At 38.5% G+C, this 18,430-nt stretch overlaps 1 protein-coding gene across 5 annotated transcripts in view; it reads left to right on the forward strand.

The window, feature by feature from the left end:
* LOC111867680 (wiskott-Aldrich syndrome protein family member 2) overlaps positions 1–18,430 on the forward strand; it is a 69,098-nt gene that overhangs the window by 41,503 nt on the left and 9,165 nt on the right. For 4 of the 5 annotated variants that reach the window (XM_033752768.1, XM_033752769.1, XM_033752770.1 and 1 more), the window contains 6 exons: positions 9,237–9,543; positions 11,852–12,005; positions 13,422–13,536; positions 13,632–13,661; positions 15,250–15,396; positions 18,080–18,264. In XM_033752768.1, the coding sequence (XP_033608659.1) occupies positions 9,270–9,543; positions 11,852–12,005; positions 13,422–13,536; positions 13,632–13,661; positions 15,250–15,396; positions 18,080–18,264 (905 nt within the window). In that variant the 5' untranslated portion in view covers positions 9,237–9,269. The remainder of the gene's footprint in view (positions 1–9,236; positions 9,544–11,851; positions 12,006–13,421; positions 13,537–13,631; positions 13,662–15,249; positions 15,397–18,079; positions 18,265–18,430) is intronic. The other variant, XM_023857729.2, reaches the window with a different exon arrangement.

Below are 18,430 nucleotides of genomic sequence, written 5' to 3' on the forward strand. Positions count from 1 at the left end.
GCCTTTAACTTCAGAGCAATAATTCTGTCATTACAAGCAATCTTCTTAACAACACTCCTCACTACACTTTTATGCACCACTATTGCCACACCTCTTTCAGCCCGTTCACCTCCGGAATAATACACTGTATAATCACCGCTTCTTATTTCACCTTGTCCTTTCCACCGCACTTCGCTGACACCTAGCACAGACACTTCATTCTTCTGCATTTCCGTTTTCAAATTCTCCAATTTTCCTGCTTGATTCAAGGTCCTGACATGACATTCCATATATATATATATACTGCATACCATCAACCGATGAATTTCAATAAAGACAGATTTTTTTGTAATTTTATATTTGAGTATAAAACAACTGTGACGCCAGTTTCTAGAGGTCTCTCGAAAATTGTTCGCATGCCTCATCCTCCCCGCCAGGTTTCAGTACGTGGGCACATCTAGAATCCTAGATGGGCCCTGTAATTGAGTGCTTTCTTCTTTGTAACATAATATGACGACTTGTTTTCTTGTTGCTCGAGCTGAAGCTAACGAGTGACTGCAGCCGCACTTCCCGCTTGGGCCCATCCATCCGCATGTACGTATTTCAAACGTGAGAGTACAGCCCACCTCCTTTATTTTTCTCGCTAAATTAGAGAAAATAATCCGTCACAAGTATCCAAAACTAGACAGTTTAAACAGTTCACGGTTTCCCCTAAACCGATATTCTGATTCGATATGTGACATTGAGGGTTGTGTTGTGGGGTTAATCGATATAATTCACCAAAATCAAAGCAAATAAAAGTAAACTCCTTTCGGTTTGTCATAAAACATTACCTCATAAGTTCTAGTCGACATTTTAGCACTGCGATTCAAGACGATCCAACCAACCTTCATGCCGGGTTTTATTAACATTTGGCGGCTGGTCGAAGTGTGTTTGCCGGAACGTACGCAGACAACATGATATCCAATATTATATTTAAGCATCCTGTTGCATTCCATACGATAAATGATATAAACTCCGTCTCAAGTGCAAACAATATATTTTGTGTCTTTGATCTTGCTCCCTACACTACATGTTTCGGCCGCAAACTGCCATCATCAGGTGTATAACACTCACGTCGCTGTCACACTGCACCCAGTTCAAAATTTAACATCTAAAACACTCTCCCTGTCATTATCAACTTCTACTTCGTTGATAGCTGTCCACCCGTAGATTACTTCACCCACGTTAATCTGACTTTATTGTAATAGCACCATAATAAAATCTTTAGTTCTAATTTTAAACCTTTAAATTCTTGTCCAAATTTTAAAATTTTAAAATTGTTAGGGTTATTCGCCCTGTGTTTGAAGTGCTGCAGCGGCTAGTTCTTGTTTCCACACTGTATAGGTGTTATCCTGTGTAGTCTTTCTGTGTGCGTGCCGCTGCTATTCTTTACTACGTGTGCTCACACGTAGTAAAGAATTTTTCATCAAAATATATGGGGCTTGGGAGCTAAATGTAATGAATTATTATGTAATTTACAAGAGCAATCACCGCAATTTTTATGTTTTACTGAACATCATCTGGGAAATGATGAGATGACTCTCCTTAATCTTGATAATTACTTGCTAGGAGATCGCTATAGTAGGAAACATTTTGAAAAAGGTGGGACTTGCATATCCACAGCAGTTTAAAAATTTCCACTATTAATCTTGATAGTTAACTGCTGTGACAAGGATATTTTAGTTTGTGCTGTCAGTCTAACTTTTAATAGTCATAGAATATGTATTGTATCTGTATATAGATCTCCTTCCAGTAATTATGGTACTTTTTTTAGTAAGAATGGAATTGATCTTACAAAAACTTTGTAAAAGTAATGTTAAAGTTATTATCTGTGGTGATTTTAATGTTAATTATATGGATGATTGCCTTAGGAAAAGACAATTGGAGGATTTGTTAAGTTCTTTTAATCTGATTAGAATTGTTACATTTCCAACAAGAACTGGACCCAATACTTCGACAATAATTGATAATAAATGTATTTATTGATGGTCAGCAGTATGATGGATACAAAATATTCACTGTATCTAATGGATTGTTTGATCATGAAGCACAACTCTTAGCTTTAAAATTACCATCATTTATTATTAAAGAGAAACACACATACTGTACAAGAAATATAAATAATCATAACATATATGACTTTCAAACTAAACTGAGTTATGAAAATTGGGAATATTCAATTCAATTCTTTATTATGTATGTGCCACAAGTCTAATTACGGACAGAGCACAGTGTTGATACAAGTAATTACATTATGGGCAACACAATATGAAGTCAAAGACAAATTACGGCCAAGCACTGCAGAAAAGTAAACAAACAAACAAATGATAATAATAGCAATAATAATTATTTCATTAACATAAATCTTAAGTGTTATCAAGAACTGAGAAATGGAACATATAAATATTTAATTAAGAAATGAAAAGTATAGATTTTCAGAGAGAATAATAATAATAATAATAATAATAATAATTCAGTTTATTGTTGTTTATTGTACATGAAAATAATAATAATACTAACAATTATACTATATTTAAAAATCGTTTGGGGGAGAACATTCCTGGCTCCGAATACGTCAACATCCCTGCAAACAACATTAGTAGCTTAGTTAGTTAGTTATTTAGAGAGGGTGGGTTTCCCCATGCACCGCGACCAGTTTGATCTATTGTGCTTCCCTCTATGATATTCTACCAGTCTCTGTATCCTACCGGTACTGGTGCTTACCATCAGTCCCGCCCAGCCAGCGAGACCGGCTCTACTAGCTGAGAGGTATCTATAATGCTTCCCCCATCTACCAGAGGTATTAGAGACTGCTGTTGGGCGGGAGACGTTCGTAATTTTGGCTCAGTGACCTCCTCTGGAGATAAGAGGTTCTTTTACGTGCCGTAAAGCCACGACACGGGACCCACGGCTTAAAGTCCCTCCCGGAGGACTTGTTCCCTGAATTTTTCCGCCCTTAAAAATTCGACGACCTCCGCCGGGTATTTGAACCCGCGTACTACGAGTCATGAGGTGGGAACGTACAAACGTACAAACCGAATTCATGGATTACGACAGGTATTGTAGTTTCGTATAGAAGAAAAAATGTTTTGTATGTAGGAGTCAAAAGAGTAATAATCCTGTACTACAAAACTATTATAAGGATTATTGTAGAATATTAACTACAGTGATAAATCAAGCCAAAAGAATGACTTATGAGAAGCAAATTAGGGATTCCGCAAACAAAATTATACCTACTTGGAATATAATTAATAAAGAAGCACGTAAGAAAGTTAGAAAAGACAGTATTCAAACATTATGTATTGAAGGTAAGAATACTACTAATTTGAATACTATTGTGGAGACATTTAATAACTATTTCAATAGGCTAGCAGAGAGCATTCACAATCAAATTAAAAAGGTACAAATGGAAATAATATATCATCTACACATTATGCAGGAAATTGTGTGACTTATATGGCAAATGCTTTTGGTAATCCAGTTCCTCAAATTCAAATTAGGAAAACTACGAGTTTTGAAAAACAAAGGATACTAGAGTCTCTTAAAAGAAGCCATGCTAATGCATATGATGAAATTTCTAATAATATACTAAAAGCTTGTAAAACTTTCATTAGTGCTCCATTAAGTTATCTATGTAACAGTTTTGTTTGAAGGTGTATTTCCAGACAGGCTAAAATATGCCACGATTGTACCAGTGTACAAAAGAGGTGACAAGAATATCATTTCAAATTACAGACATATTTCTATTTTGACCTCTTTTAATAAAATACTACTCTGTCCGTAAAGTATCCGACCTTGAGCCGGGTAAACAGAGTTCTGTATCTGGGTGGTTACAATACCTATCCCAGCGGTCCTTCCATCGCCGGAAGCAATTCTGGAAGGCTTCTTTTGGAATGGCGTGCAGCTGTAGCGGTGTCTTCAATCTCGGGAACAGCCAGAAATCACAAGGAGCCATGTCAGGAGAGTAGGGAGCCTGGTGAACCTGCGGAATGCCATGCTTGGCCAGGAAACCCTGGGTCAGCGAATGAATGAATTCCCATAATCCCCCATTATCTGGTAAGACCTTGGATCTTGCTAATCGCAGGAACGCAATCCCCTTGGTTGGCGAGAAGTTGCTGTAATGTTTAATATTTTTTATTTCTGAAGTCCAGTGCCTTCCTTATATACAAGAATAGTGGAATCTGTAATGAGGTGTGATTTGATGGGACACGGGAATGAAGAGGTCGAAACGTCATTTTATGTACACGCATTTTCTGGCATCAGGGATTGAAACTGTGCTTGGCAGTTGTGACTTAGTTTTTACTTGCCGAGCATGCCCGCTAGTAACTGACTGCACTCCTTATCTCTTAACCCCTGTCTTTAGTCCGCTGTGGATAAGCGACAGAAAAGTTGCGGCGTGTAGAAATATACCACACCTCATCCGTCGTTTATTTTATGGGTTTTATCTGTTTATGTCTCCACTCGTCATCAACTTATATAGATAACACAGACAGGTATTTAACAAAGATACCAGCAACAGTCTTATCCGTATCCATAAGAAATAACACGGTAAGGGACATTCACCAGTATCCCGCCATCATGGGATGAACAACACATTTAAATTTCCTGATGCATCGTTTGTTTGGTAATGGGTGGGAGAACACGCTCATGCCCCCCCCCCCCAGTTTGTCGTGTAAAGACCCCTGTGATAGATCAGGTGTGCCTCGCCAGCCAAGTGACGGTAGACTTGTTGGGCGTCTCGACTATGTATTTGAAAACCTAATCAGTTTGAAATTACGAGAGGCTGTGGCGGTGACGTCGACACACCGGTCTAGACACGGTGGCCCGGTCGCAGCTGCCCACTTAAACCGGTATTGATCATAGTGGCAGTGGGGTACAGGCTGCTGGGTGACTCATCCCAGCGCAACGGATAGCGAGCAACGTCCACGAGATTTTGGTCTTCCCTGAATCAATGATGTAGCGGATGACAGAAAGGAACCACAGCCTTAAACACTGTCCCCTGCTTTTTCTTTTTTTGGCTCTCGCTTACGGATTGTTGTCAGACGCTGTTGCCCTCCCAAGAGGTTCTCTTACCTTCACCTACATTCTTATCAGCCCATACTGAACCGGATGCAGAAATTCCCATTCTGAATTTCAGAATGAGGATCCCTTCATTATGCTTCACGAATTATAAGGTGGCCATGACGACTTTTCATTTAGCCGTAACATGCTTCAGAATCGTTTTGAGTATTTAAATGTTAGTTATACATTACCTGCTAGCAGAAGCATGGCGTTCTTTATACACCACTGTGGTTTTACAGAATCACTCATGACTGTGAGTAAACTATTCATTTACTTTAATTAAAACGTCTGCATTTCCATTAAACATAACACCGTTGTTAATTATTTTTAGCAGTACTGCTCAGTGGCTTGTGTGAGATACAGTTTAAAACAGAGTTTTCATTTATGATTTTTGTGTTAAAAAATGCATACAAATCATGCAGGAGAAAGTTTTCTGACCCAACATGTCCATTTGGGGATACAATTTCCAAATTACTGAAGAAAGTTTGAACCCACAGCATTTTAATTGACGGAACGCCGTTAAAAGGAAACTCTGTTCTAACTGAGGAAAAACTTGATGACATCAGTCACCGATTAGAAAATTTTCCTCAATTCTTTGCTGCGATTAGTACAAAAAAGTGGTGTTTCTGTAGGCAGTGCATGGACAGCAAATAAACTGTTGCATATATGTCCTTATGAAACCTTATAAAATTACTGTTATTCCTGAAATTAAACCTATGGATTATGAGATAAGAGTGAGGTTTTATAATTGATTTATCAGTCATGTGCATGGCGGACTTCTTGATGCTAAGCTGACACTTTTCACAGATGAGGCTAATTTCAATCTCTCGGGATATGTTAACTGATGAAACAACAGGTATTGTACTAGTGAAAAGCCTCATGCGCTAATTCAGCTTCCCCTTTACAACAAAAAGATAGGCATATGGTGTGCCATTAGTGCAAACCATATAATTGGACCAATATTTTATGAAGAAACTCTTGATACTGAACAATACATTAATGAAATAGTCAAATCTATTTTTTGTTAATTTGACACCTACAAAAGAAAGAGTTGGTTACTTTATGCAAGACTGCGCAACTCCACACAAAGCTAAGGAAACAATCCGAGCGGTGTGTTTGGCGAACTGAATGGGGATGATATAATTATTAGCAAGGGTTCATGGCTCCCTAGATCCCCGGATGTAAACCCCTATGACTTGTTTGTGGGGAAAACTAAAAAAATTGTTGTGTATGCCAACAATCCACATGACCTGGAGGCTCTGAAACAGAATCTTCATGAAGCAGTTTAAAACATTTAGCAGTGTGAATTGCAACAAGTTTACCAAAATCTATTTAAAAGAATTCAGACATATCTCACAGCAGAGGGTAGACATTTTGAACATCTTATATGATGGTGAGTACAATATTAATTACTGTATTTGATTAATAATTAACAAAAGAAATAAAAAAATGTGTACTGGCTGTACTGGCCCCATGGCAGCTTTTTTCTCAGCAAGTGATGCAGCGATTTCACAGGAAACTGCTGACGGTAAAATCAGTGTCCAATCAGCCTTCACTCTGAACAAGGTGTATGTACAGTATTTGATCATTAACTCAGAATAGCAGTAGGAAGTTCACTGCCACAGTCATTTTTAATTTTAACATTTTCCTCCAAAAACTAATTTTAATATCAGACCCCCCACCTTATTTAAAGAACTCAGTGTCTTGTATGGATAAAAACACACACATGTAAACATCAGGGAGACAAACTTAGGCTTATTAAATTTTTATCCTTACGTACTGTTTATCATAATTAGGGACTACATCATGAGGACATGCAAGATGAGTTGTTATAGACCGAGGTCAAAGCTGCATAGGTGCAGTGTCTTGGAAGTATGTTTCCATACTTCTTATGCCCTATATTCAGCCTTACTTTAATGATATACCCAAGTTTTTATGAAAACACATCTTAACCATGGCACTAGATGAAGGTGAATGGTCAGTTTCATGCTCTAGCCACCCCTAACCATCAACTCCATTATCAAACACAGAAAACTGTAATTTGTGTTTCTGGAAAAGTCTATAGTTACAGACAGTCAGGTTGTTCTGGAGTGTCTTAAGAGATGAAGTTCGATGAAAATAGCCTGGAAAATGGAAGTTGAGTGCATGATGTTGAATCACAACAGTGTTGCGCAGTTCTCTGCATAAAGGAATTCCTGTCTAAGCACAGCTGTAGTCACCAGGATTGGCGCATAGTTTTCAACTGGAAGATGAGACTATTTTGAAGAGGATGATTTTGATTTACATTTATGACTTTAGTTTCAGAAAAATAAGTGTCCTGAAATGTTATGATGTGTTACATTCATTTTCGTTTTAAGGTTAATCTGGTGTCCTGTTTGTATTTCGAGCATGGAAATTAAATACATGTATGTGTTCAGGTCCCTCAGTTTTAATAATGTTAGCCATTGGTAACATTTGTAGTGTCATGTTACTGAAGACTAGAAGTGATACAAGGTTGTGGGCCATGGAGCAAACATAATGCTAGTAATGGGAAAGAAAAAACGGGACCTGTGTTTCAGAAGCTGTTGATGTGTTTTCATTTTAATAAAACTTATATGTCTGTTACACAATCTTTACTTGGTGACCTTATATTTCATTTGGTACAGTGGTGATCTTTTTCCTTTGTTTCGCAGACAAAGAAATAAGTAAATACATGGAAGATTAAAACATGCCCTAATTGTGACAAAATCTAATAAGTTCAATTTGAACCCAGGACCTTGTGAATATTATGGAACTGTGGCAACCATCCTGACCACTGCCACAGGAATAAAGAAACACCCAATAAACAATGTAGGATTTGAGGTTCTCACAGCGGTGGTTATGAAGAATTCTATCTTCTGGGATGTAATGCAATGTAGTCCATTGAAAGTCAGTCAGTGTTTTGGAGGCACATGTCGCCTCCATCTTCTGGGTTGAAGAATAAGCATAGCAAGAAAGCAGCATGAAAGCTGGTGGCAAGCAGAGCTCAGTTTATTCTTCAACCCAGAAGATTGAGGTGATATGTTCCTCCAAAATGTTGCTTGATGCTCAGCAGACTGCACAGTATTAGATCCCAGAAGATGGTATTCTTCAACTTATAAACAAATCTTTTTAGTATGAATATCACATGGAGATTGAAGAACGTACTATAGTAGATCCAGTTTGTGGTTTATCAGGTATCTCAAATGATTGTCTGGAGTAACTGTCTTATGCAGAAATGTACTCTTATTGTGATAGCACATTTCCATTGACTGAGAAAGTTGTTTACTATTAAGTGAAGAAATTTCCTTCAAAATTATTTTTATGTTCTGCTGAACTAGACAGTGGCTTGAAGGTCAAGGAAATGGAGTGTTTTCCCATTACATCCAGAATGGTTGTAGGTGCCACCAGCCTTCTGTCCATTTTAGTCCCAGTGGCTCATATTCTGGCAGTGAAGCAGTTTAAGCATGAATCTGGATGTAACTTCCACTGCACACTTATGTACCTTTGTGTCATGCTGCTTTTCCACAGATACAACATTACTTTCATATTATTTTCCTTTATTTGCCCTGCTTCTGTTTTGTATTCTGATTATTATCATGTTACTATTATTTATATTTACTACTTACCATAAGCGGCCTCCATAGTCTAGGGGTAACGTTCCCACCTCATGACTCAAGGTACGTGGGTTCAAACCCAGCCGAGGTCATTGAATTTTTAAGGGCGGAAAAATTCAGGGAACAAGTCCTCCAGGAGGGACCTTAAGCCGTGGGTCCCTTGTTGTAGATTTACGGCACGTAAAAGATCCTCATGTCTCTAGGAGACCTCTGAGCAAAATTAGGCAACAGTTTCCCACCCAAGTAGTTTCCAATGCCTCTGGTAGATGGGGGAAATATCAGGTACCGATGGCCGACCTCGTTGGCTGAACAGGGCTGATAGCACGCACCAGTACTGGTAGGGTATGGCGACAGTAGAAATTAAAAGGGGACGCACAATGGACCAATAACTGGTCTAAGTGCATGGGGAAACCCACCCCCTCTAACAATAATAATAATAATACTTACCATTTATATTTACACAGTTTGCAGAAGGGCGATGCTCTAAAATGTATATAAGGCTTACAAACTAAAATTAAATATGATCTTTAATTGTTTTAGGTCATGTCGTGAAAGTGCGCGGTGCCGACCAGCATGCCGCTGCCAAAACGCATGGTGGAGCCTGTGCATGTTGCACGAGGCACCATACCAGAAGATTTCCCTCTGCCGTCAGAATTGGAGGCAGCCACTAATGGTACGCTGGCCAACACAGTGCGGCAGTTGTCAAGCTTGAGTCGTCATGCTGAAGATCTGTTTGGGGAACTAGCACGGGAAGCACATGGCTTGGCTGCCAGAGCAAATTCGCTGCAGACACGTATCGATCGTTTGGCTGTGAAAGTTACTCAGCTAGACAGTAATGTTGAAGAAGGTATGTGTGACATAATAACAATTAAAACTTGGTGTGCTAACTGTTCCCAAGTTTTATATTGATTTAAAGTTATTTAAATAATAAAATTGTATCAAGAGTACAGTCTTCTGGACTGTAATGTCATGTAGTTTGTAGCTGCTTGCTTCTTATTTCTTGCTTGGCTTACTTTTTGACCCTGAAGATAGAGGCTGTATTTTCCTCCAAACCATGGCACTCCAATAAAGTGTTTTGTTTCAGAGTTAATGGCTTAACAAGATTATAAAATTTGAATTTCATTGTCAGCTGACAAATTGCAGCAGATCCATACCGCTGAGTTCCACACTACAGCTGTATTGCTCTGTGAACTGGGTTTTCTCACTGATTTCATTTATAGGCTGTCCAAGATTTAAGTACATTATTCACTGTGATGAAACTGGAATTTAATACTACATAGTCCTGCATGTATGTTATATGTCAGGCTCAAATTTGGGTTGAAAAATGTTGTGATGTTGTCAGATCTTCATTTGAACGTCAGGCAAATGTTGAAGAGTGCAGTCTCAAACTTGCAGAATACATACCAGTGTGCCTAGCTGAACAGTGCTTGCATACAAAAAAGGAACAACTGGCAATGTCTTTGGCCAGTATGTGACTCTTGGCCAGTGCTGCTTTGAGGTGGAAAGAGCTGATGTCACTGTTGGTAGTGTTTCATTGTGGACAGAGTTTGGTGCTGATATAAGGGACATTAAGTTGCAGCTGGACTGTGCCAATTCTGTTAACTTCAAATACAGCAATGTCAAAGTGTGCTACAACTTGAGTGGGGAATTATGTGAAGGCTATTTAGAAAGTAATTTCTGTTTATTTTAGGCAACCAGTATAGGAGTAGGGGAGAGTTCGCACATGTAAGATAGCATCACATGACTCATTGCCTTGTAAACCATCACATAACTGGTCATCTAGTCTTTGTTCTTGTCTCTACGGAGTGTGTTATGATGTGTCCGGTGATTGCTGATTTTGCCAGCTGCAAAATTTGTGTCATTATCTGCTTTCATCATGCTAAAATCATGAGTGCTGTGGAAATCCATCATGAATTATGCACAGTGGTTTATAGCCAAAATGTAATGAGTGAAGGAAGTATAAGACAATGATGTAGACTGTTCAGAGATGGGCAAACAGATGTTCATGATCAGGAGCCCAGTGGTCAGCCGGCCATCTGTAGTGAGTGATGATCTTGTTCAAAGTGTTGACCAAAAATTTGTGAAAGATGGTACTTCACAATTATAGACATATCATGTGAATTTCCACAAATTTCATGCACTGTTCTGTACAAGATTATCACAGTTAGGCTAGGCTATCACAGGTTTTGTGCAAGGTGGGTTCCGAAAATGCTAATGGGTGCACACAAAATGCGGCTAATGGCTTCGGCTTTTGTAGACAGGTGGTGAAACCTGCATTTCATGTGTGAACATTGAAACCAAAGAGCTGTCAAAGCACTGGATGCGCACACATTCACCACAGAAGCCAAAAAAGTTTAAAGAAACATTGTCTGTCAGAAAGCTTGTGGCAGCTGTTTCCTGGGACAGGGGAGGAGTGCTGAGGATGGATATCATGCAACAAGGACCACAGCCCTGATCTCGTACCGAGCAACTTCCACCTGTTTGCCTACCTGAAGAACTGATTGGGTTCACAGTGCTTCAGCAATAATGAGTTGGTGGAGGGTGTAAAAATGTGACTGAGCTCACAGGCTGTAGACTTTTTCACACAGGCATAGAAAAGCTTATTTCCCACTACAAGTGCCTCAATCCTGGCAGTGACTACATTATGAAGTAGCTTAAGTATGTACATATTTTTTTCTCATAGTTTGTTTTTTTAACAGCTCACTGGATGTTACTCTCTGAATAACCCTCATATTTGTATCAGGGAAAAAATCAGATATGCAGCATTGTAAAGGATGCAATAGAAAGTATGTGTACTTCAGTTTACAAGTACACTTCCCACTGTATGAAATTATTGGAAAATTGGGTACGCTTTTTAGTAAATACATGCTAAGCAGAATCAACATATATTGGATACCATGTAAGTAAAGTAAAGGTATCCCTGTAATAGACCATGGAGGCCCATAAGGTTGTGAGATGTTAAGGTTCCCTCATTTTCTAGACAGTCAGCTCACAGATGGCAGTGAGGTTGTCAGCCCTACATGCTGGCCTCCCTTTACCCCCAAGAACATTCCAAGAATATTCCTGGTATTCATTTCTGTTAGAGGCTGAGTCGACCCGAGGGCTGTAGTGTGGTGCCTGTTGAAAATATCTGATAATACTGTTTTATGTTACAGTTTCCCTACAAGATATTCATATGAGAAAGGCTTTTAAGAGCTCAGTAGTATTTGACCAACAAGTAGTTTCACGTGATACCATGCCTACTGCCATGCTTGAAACATACCAGACTTGTGATAAGCCACCACCACTGGATAAACTGAATTCCTACAGGTTAGTAAATTTCTATGTATACAACAAGAAATTAATTACAGAACATTTTATGAATTTTCTGTATGTTGATGTGGTAAGGCAGAAGTTAGAGACTGTTGATTGTGTGATCATTTGAATAGATACTACCCAGATTATCAGTGTTTGATCCATCACAAGTGATTGTAAGTACAGAGTGTCCCAGGAGTAAGCACAGAAAGTTGGAGTATGAGTACTATGGCCAAAAACAGTGAAAATAGTTTATATAAGAATGGGTCCAGATATGCTTCAGTAATGAAGTAGAGCCACTTGAAAGTGTTCAGCAACAGCAGGATTAGCACTGTGGCTACAAGAGTGTTGTATGCTAGACGCTTTTGAAGGGAATTGGAGTGTAGATTGGATGATGCGAATGATTACTTGTCTATCACAACCACCTTCCCCATTCAAAAACAAAATATATGGTTGTCATGTTTACAGTGATAGTGTGTTGACCACATACGCTAGCATGTGATATCAGGCATACATTTCCAATGAACTGTACATGAGTTAAATGTTGTTTTCTCACGGTGTAATTGCAATGTAATTCTGTGCTTAAAACTGACAACTACACATTCCAAGAATATGCCGGTATGAACTTAATGCTCACTGAAGCCTGTGATAATTGTGCTGGAGCTGTATTGTTGTACTTGGAAAAGTCTCCTCAACATAGACTTCTGAACCCAAGCATGTGTTACACCATTGATAATCACATCAGGGAGACTGGTACTGTTGGCCCTTCTGTTGTAGGTCAAAGAAGATGAAGTGCACAAACAATTGGCAAGGAAGTGTGTATGTTTATATATTGTCATGTATCTGGGGTTTGTGTGACTAATAATAATGGGTTGTGGATTTTATGATTAGGTTTCTTGGCGCTTCGTTACAATTACAGTCAATATAACAGCTCATGCTCCTTCTGAATGATGTCTCTCTGATGAATCTCTGACTGCATTGAATGCGCGAATGAACTCCCTTTTTATAACTGTAAGAGAACCGAATAGAAATCACCACCTCCAAGGGTTCCCTTACTGCTCTTCGTGAATGTGTTGTCTTGGAAACTGTGTGTTCATTCCGAAGCATCAGTCTTGTTCCTAAGTGTTCACAGCTTTGAGTTTCCCTATCCCTGGAAACTGTGTTCCATAATCAGTTGGTCTCCAGGAATCAATCTTTCTGTGACAACGTATTTCCAATTTGTTTCATAGAAACGGCCCACGTCACAATATTCACTGTGTCGGTGTATAGTACTTGCTCTCCAATTTTGTGTAACTGTTTCTGGGACATTCTGTGTATTAGATTTGGTATTTGATACTTACAAAATAACTGTTCTGTATTGTATTGTCAGTAATACAGTCCGAAACATGGCTGGTGTTTCATATTTTTAAAATACTTCTTTAATTTCTGCAGGGAGGATGGTAAAGATGGTTTAAAATTTTATACTGATGCAAATTATTTCTTTGACCTGTGGCGGCAAGAGATGCTCAAAGATACAGAAAGAATGATGCATGATCGAGGGAAAAAGGTATGTGTTTTACATGTTCCAAATATGTGTTCTAAACATTGATTATTGATGCTGTGAAAAATTTTCATTAAATACTGTGTATTCATTTGTTGTAGCCATTGCTGTTGGGGGGTACATACTACGAGGCAAGTTATGAAAATGAGAGTGCTTGCATTCTTTGTGATTGCTGTTTCGTGTTCTGAAAGTATAATGACTCTTATTCATGCATGGAATGAACACTGTGATCTGTCTTTTTGTAGTGTGTTGATGAAACTGAAATCTTAACTTAATGGGAGGATTAACATTTCATTCATTTACATATCCATTGCTTATTAACACACTTGAAGGTTTAGATTTAACCACTAATTTATACTGACTCATAATTGAAAATGCAATGAGCTGAAATCATGTTGTGTGACCATTTTACTCATTACTGTAGCATATAGTCCTCTCAGGAAACTCTTTTAGTGTGCACATTAATAATCTCACATGCTCTTTGAAAGCTTTTACAGTTGAAATTGATTTTCCAGGGTTATGCAACTTTAAAATTAACAACAGAGATGGTAGTTTATTCACTGTATCAACATGAAAACACAATGTGAATTTTTGTAGCTTGCGATACATTTCAGAATTGTTGCAGATCATTCAGTTCACCATGAGAGATAATTATGTCATTTTTGTGTACAGAATATCTTTCTTTGGTAGTAGCTCTTGGAGGTGGTATGCTGTAAGTTTGGGCAGCTGAGACAGTGTTTCCATGGAAGATATTGGAGTATTTGTCTCTTAAAGATTATATTTGGGTAAAAATCTTGTTGGCCTGTTTACTGCCCACACTCACATTTCTTTGAAGTGTACCATCTATGATCGCTGATTACGTTTTCAAGCAAACATGAACTCTAGGAAGGCACCATTCATTATTTTTTACAAAACAAATAGAGTATTATATGTAGGAATATAATATTAAGCAACACACTACAGTGTTATAATACTTACATGTACAGGTGTCTCAGGAAAATGTATATGCATTTTAATAAAAAATATGTATTTCATATATTCATCCTGGGAAAAAAATTTGATATGCCTCTCAGAGCACTAGAGGCTTGCATACAACAGAGTATGTCAGATATTATTTAAAAACCAAAATGCCTTACCCATGATTCAGAGTGTAATACAGAATGATAGAGGTTCACTTGACATTAAGGCAGCTTGAGTTGATTTTGAAGTGGTACTGGAAATTAGAGACAGTGTGTGAGTGCAGAGGCAGTAGAGATGTGCATTTGCAGCTGAGCCTCAAGAATGTGTGATATATTGGTACTGATAATACTGTGCAAGACATGTACAAACAGTTATCTGAGAGACCTTGCTTACATCTGAATGGGAAGAATGAAATAGTTCACATATTCACCAAAGAATTTTGTAGGACAATGTGCTAGTGAGGCCATAATCAGCAGGAATTTTTTCTTGAATGTCAAGTAAACCTCTGCAATTTTATATTACATTCTGAATTGTGTGTAAGATATTGCATGTTTTAGCTGTAATGTGTGCCATCTGTTCAATGCATGACGGACTACATAGAGGCACATTAAGTTTTGGTTCCACCTTGAATGCATGCATAGATACTCTGTATAAAAATGCATACTTTTTTGAGACACTTCAAATTCATGTGGAAATTTTAACCATAATACCACTGTGAAGAATAAATTGATAACATATTTTTGGAAATATATATTACAGCCTCACCGTCCACGCAATGAAGGAGGTGGTGGTCGGCATAAAAAGCGAGTCCGGCAACCACATAATACAAGGGAAAGACAGCGCCAGTTGGCAGTGGGGCACGGGGAATATATCATGCCACAGAACATTCATTATAGAACACCACAGGTACTGTTGAACTCATATGCAGCTATGATATTTCATTTCCATGCAGCTAATGATATGGAAGATCTGAAAGGTGCGAAGTGTCAGCATTTTATTTATGAATGTGGCTATACAAGGTGTGGCAAGAAACCGGATTCATGCTCTAACCCTTTATTAAAAAAAAATCAGACAGTCGAAATGTTATCCCCTTCAATGTAGTCCCCTCCCCGATCCCTACACCGCTCCATGCGAATTTTCCACTGTTGGAAGCAGTGCTGCAGGTCATCTTGTGTTATGCTCTTCAAGAGTTGCGTCGCTTTTGCTTTCACTGCATCCACGGACTCGAACCTGGTCCCTTTCAGCGCAGACTTGATTTTTGGGAAGAGAAAAAAGTCGCACGGTGCTAGGTCCGGAGAATACGGTGGATGTTCCATCACTGGAATGTTGTTTTTTGCCAAATACCTCTTCACAGATAGCGCGTTGTGTGCTGGCGCGTTGTCGTGATGAAGAACCCATGAGGCATTCTTCCACATGTCTGGTCTCCTTCGTCGCACACGTTCACGGAGGTACGTCAAAACATTTTTATAATAAACCTGATTGACAGTCTGACCTTCAGGCACCCAATCAATGTAGATTACCCCCCGGATATCGAAAAAAACAATCATCATTGCTTTGAATTTGGACTTGCTCATGCGCGCTTTCTTCTTCCTAGGGGATTTGGGGCTCTTCCAATGCATGGATTGTCGCTTAGTCTCTGGATCATATTGAAGAATCCAAGTTTCGTCACACGTAATTACGTTTTGGAAGAAATCAGGATCATTTTCAATGTTTTCAAGAGTGTCAACACAGCAATTCACTCGATGTTCCTTTTGCTGGGGGGTAAGGATTTTTGGCACCACTTTAGCACACACCTTTTTCATGCCCAGATCGTCGTGCAAAATCTGTCTAACACTTTCCTTATTGATGTTCGTAAGTTCAGAAATTGCTCGAATGCTCAGTCGACGATCTCTTCGAACAATTCTAGCGACCTTCTCCACATTCTCTGGAGTTTTCGCAGTGGGAGGACGGCCCGATTTTGGATCGTTCCCGACGTTTTTCCTACCCTCCATAAACTTCTTAAACCACTCGAAAACTTGCGTGCGAGATAGACACTGATCACCATATACTTCTGTCAACAAATTGTAAGTTTCAGTGGCAGATTTTCCAAGTTTTGTGAGGAATTTGATGTTAGCACGTTGTTCTGCATTAGCACTCAGCATTATTCCGACGGAGCTCAGAAACACGATCCGCTTCTAACAATGGTCGCGGCCAGACTAACCGATGCACGTGAATGAAACTTTGTGTGACGGTAGAAGGAAGTCCAAGGGTCAATGCCCTACCCTCCTCTTCGTCAATGACGTGGCCGGAAATGAGTCATAAAAGTAATCCGGGTTCTTTATTGCCACACCTTGTATATTAATGTGACATAATGCTGTTCTACAGCACTAAATGATAGTAGAGTTCACTGGAATTTTGTTGTGTATTTGTGATCAGTATACTAAACTCTTATTACATGTATGTCTGAAAGCCCTACTTTTTCTGTTTCTATCAGAAATTTTCACTTCACAGTCAGAGAGGAAAGAGAAGACCAAAAAGAGTGATACACAAACCATTAATACTTTATGTGCATTAATTTTCTTTATTTATTTACTTGAAGGTCACACGTGCAATCTCACTCTGTTTTGGAGCAGGATGCATGTATGTGTTTCTGGTATCTTCAGTTGTGATCAAAAACTTTACATTATTATTCATAATTTTATTTGGCAATGATCTGGTTTTTAATGTAAATTGAAGGGGCCCATGTGAAATTTTATGAATCATTAATTTTTACAACACATTTTGGGCAGTATGCAATATGTCAGTAAGTTTGTTATGCAAAATTATAACATATAATATAGAGAGGAAAGGCTATTGACTGTGCATTGTATCCAGAACATGCGATGTCTTTAATATACTAGACAAACAACCAATACTGTATGATCCCAAATTAAGGAAGCCAAAGAGAATGAAGTTGAAAGTACAGTTGTCGTATCAAGGGCTGCATGAAAGTTGGATATGGACTACATACTGAGTGACTGCTTGAAATGCTCAGAAATAAACGTTTTCAGAAAATGTGAGTGAGGTAGCACTTGCAAAAATTGTGTTTATGAAAGAATTCGCCCATCATTTTATGTTGTCTGTTAAATTTCTGATATAGGCATTTGTTGTGCATATCAGTGACTGTCTCACTGTGAGGCATCATGTATTTATGTTTGTAACATTTTATTTATATCTGTGTAATTTGGTTTTGGTATTTATGCTGGTAAACAAATTCAAATTGACACAAATACAGTTTTAAGGAAATGAAAGGGTAAACACAAGGGAGCTCACCTCAAATTATGATTTTAATATCAATTCAGAAAAAGACTAAGGTGCTGTTAAGAACAAAACTTTCTCTCTTATCTTCAATGCTGAAGGGTGTCTTGATATTCACATGAATTCAGTAATACTTGAGATAAACATAAAGTCATATGTGTTTGAAGCATAAATTGCATAATTCACTTCTCAGTGCTAGGCCAAGTAGTGCTGTCACTAGTACTAGACCGTGAACCTAATTGTAGAGGATAAGACAACATAGGTTCTCAGTTATTATGTTTATACTGATGTGTTCCTGTAATTTGCCCATTAGCCTGTTCAGCAGCCTGATGAAACACTCCTAACAATGGGAATGGGGATGTCAGAACCACATCCTCCAAGACCCAACAGCATTGAATTGCGTCGAAGTTATCCCGAGCAAGTGGATTCAGTGTATAGTGGTAACTCAGGAGTGTATAGTCCACGGCATACACAGAGCCCTACAGAATCGCACTATAGGTAGGGCACAAGAAGCCAATTAATAAATAAATAGTAGTGTTACATTTTCCTGAGTGTATGTTACAGTGATGTTACTGTTATTTTCAGTCAGAATTAGGGGGCTATGTTATATTTGTGAGTGAAGAAAATTGTTTTAAAGATTGTCTGATTTGTGTGATACTAAACC

Source organism: Cryptotermes secundus, unplaced genomic scaffold (assembly GCF_002891405.2).
Source record: "Cryptotermes secundus unplaced genomic scaffold, Csec_1.0 scaffold931, whole genome shotgun sequence".
Taxonomy (NCBI): Eukaryota; Metazoa; Arthropoda; class Insecta; order Blattodea; family Kalotermitidae; genus Cryptotermes; species Cryptotermes secundus.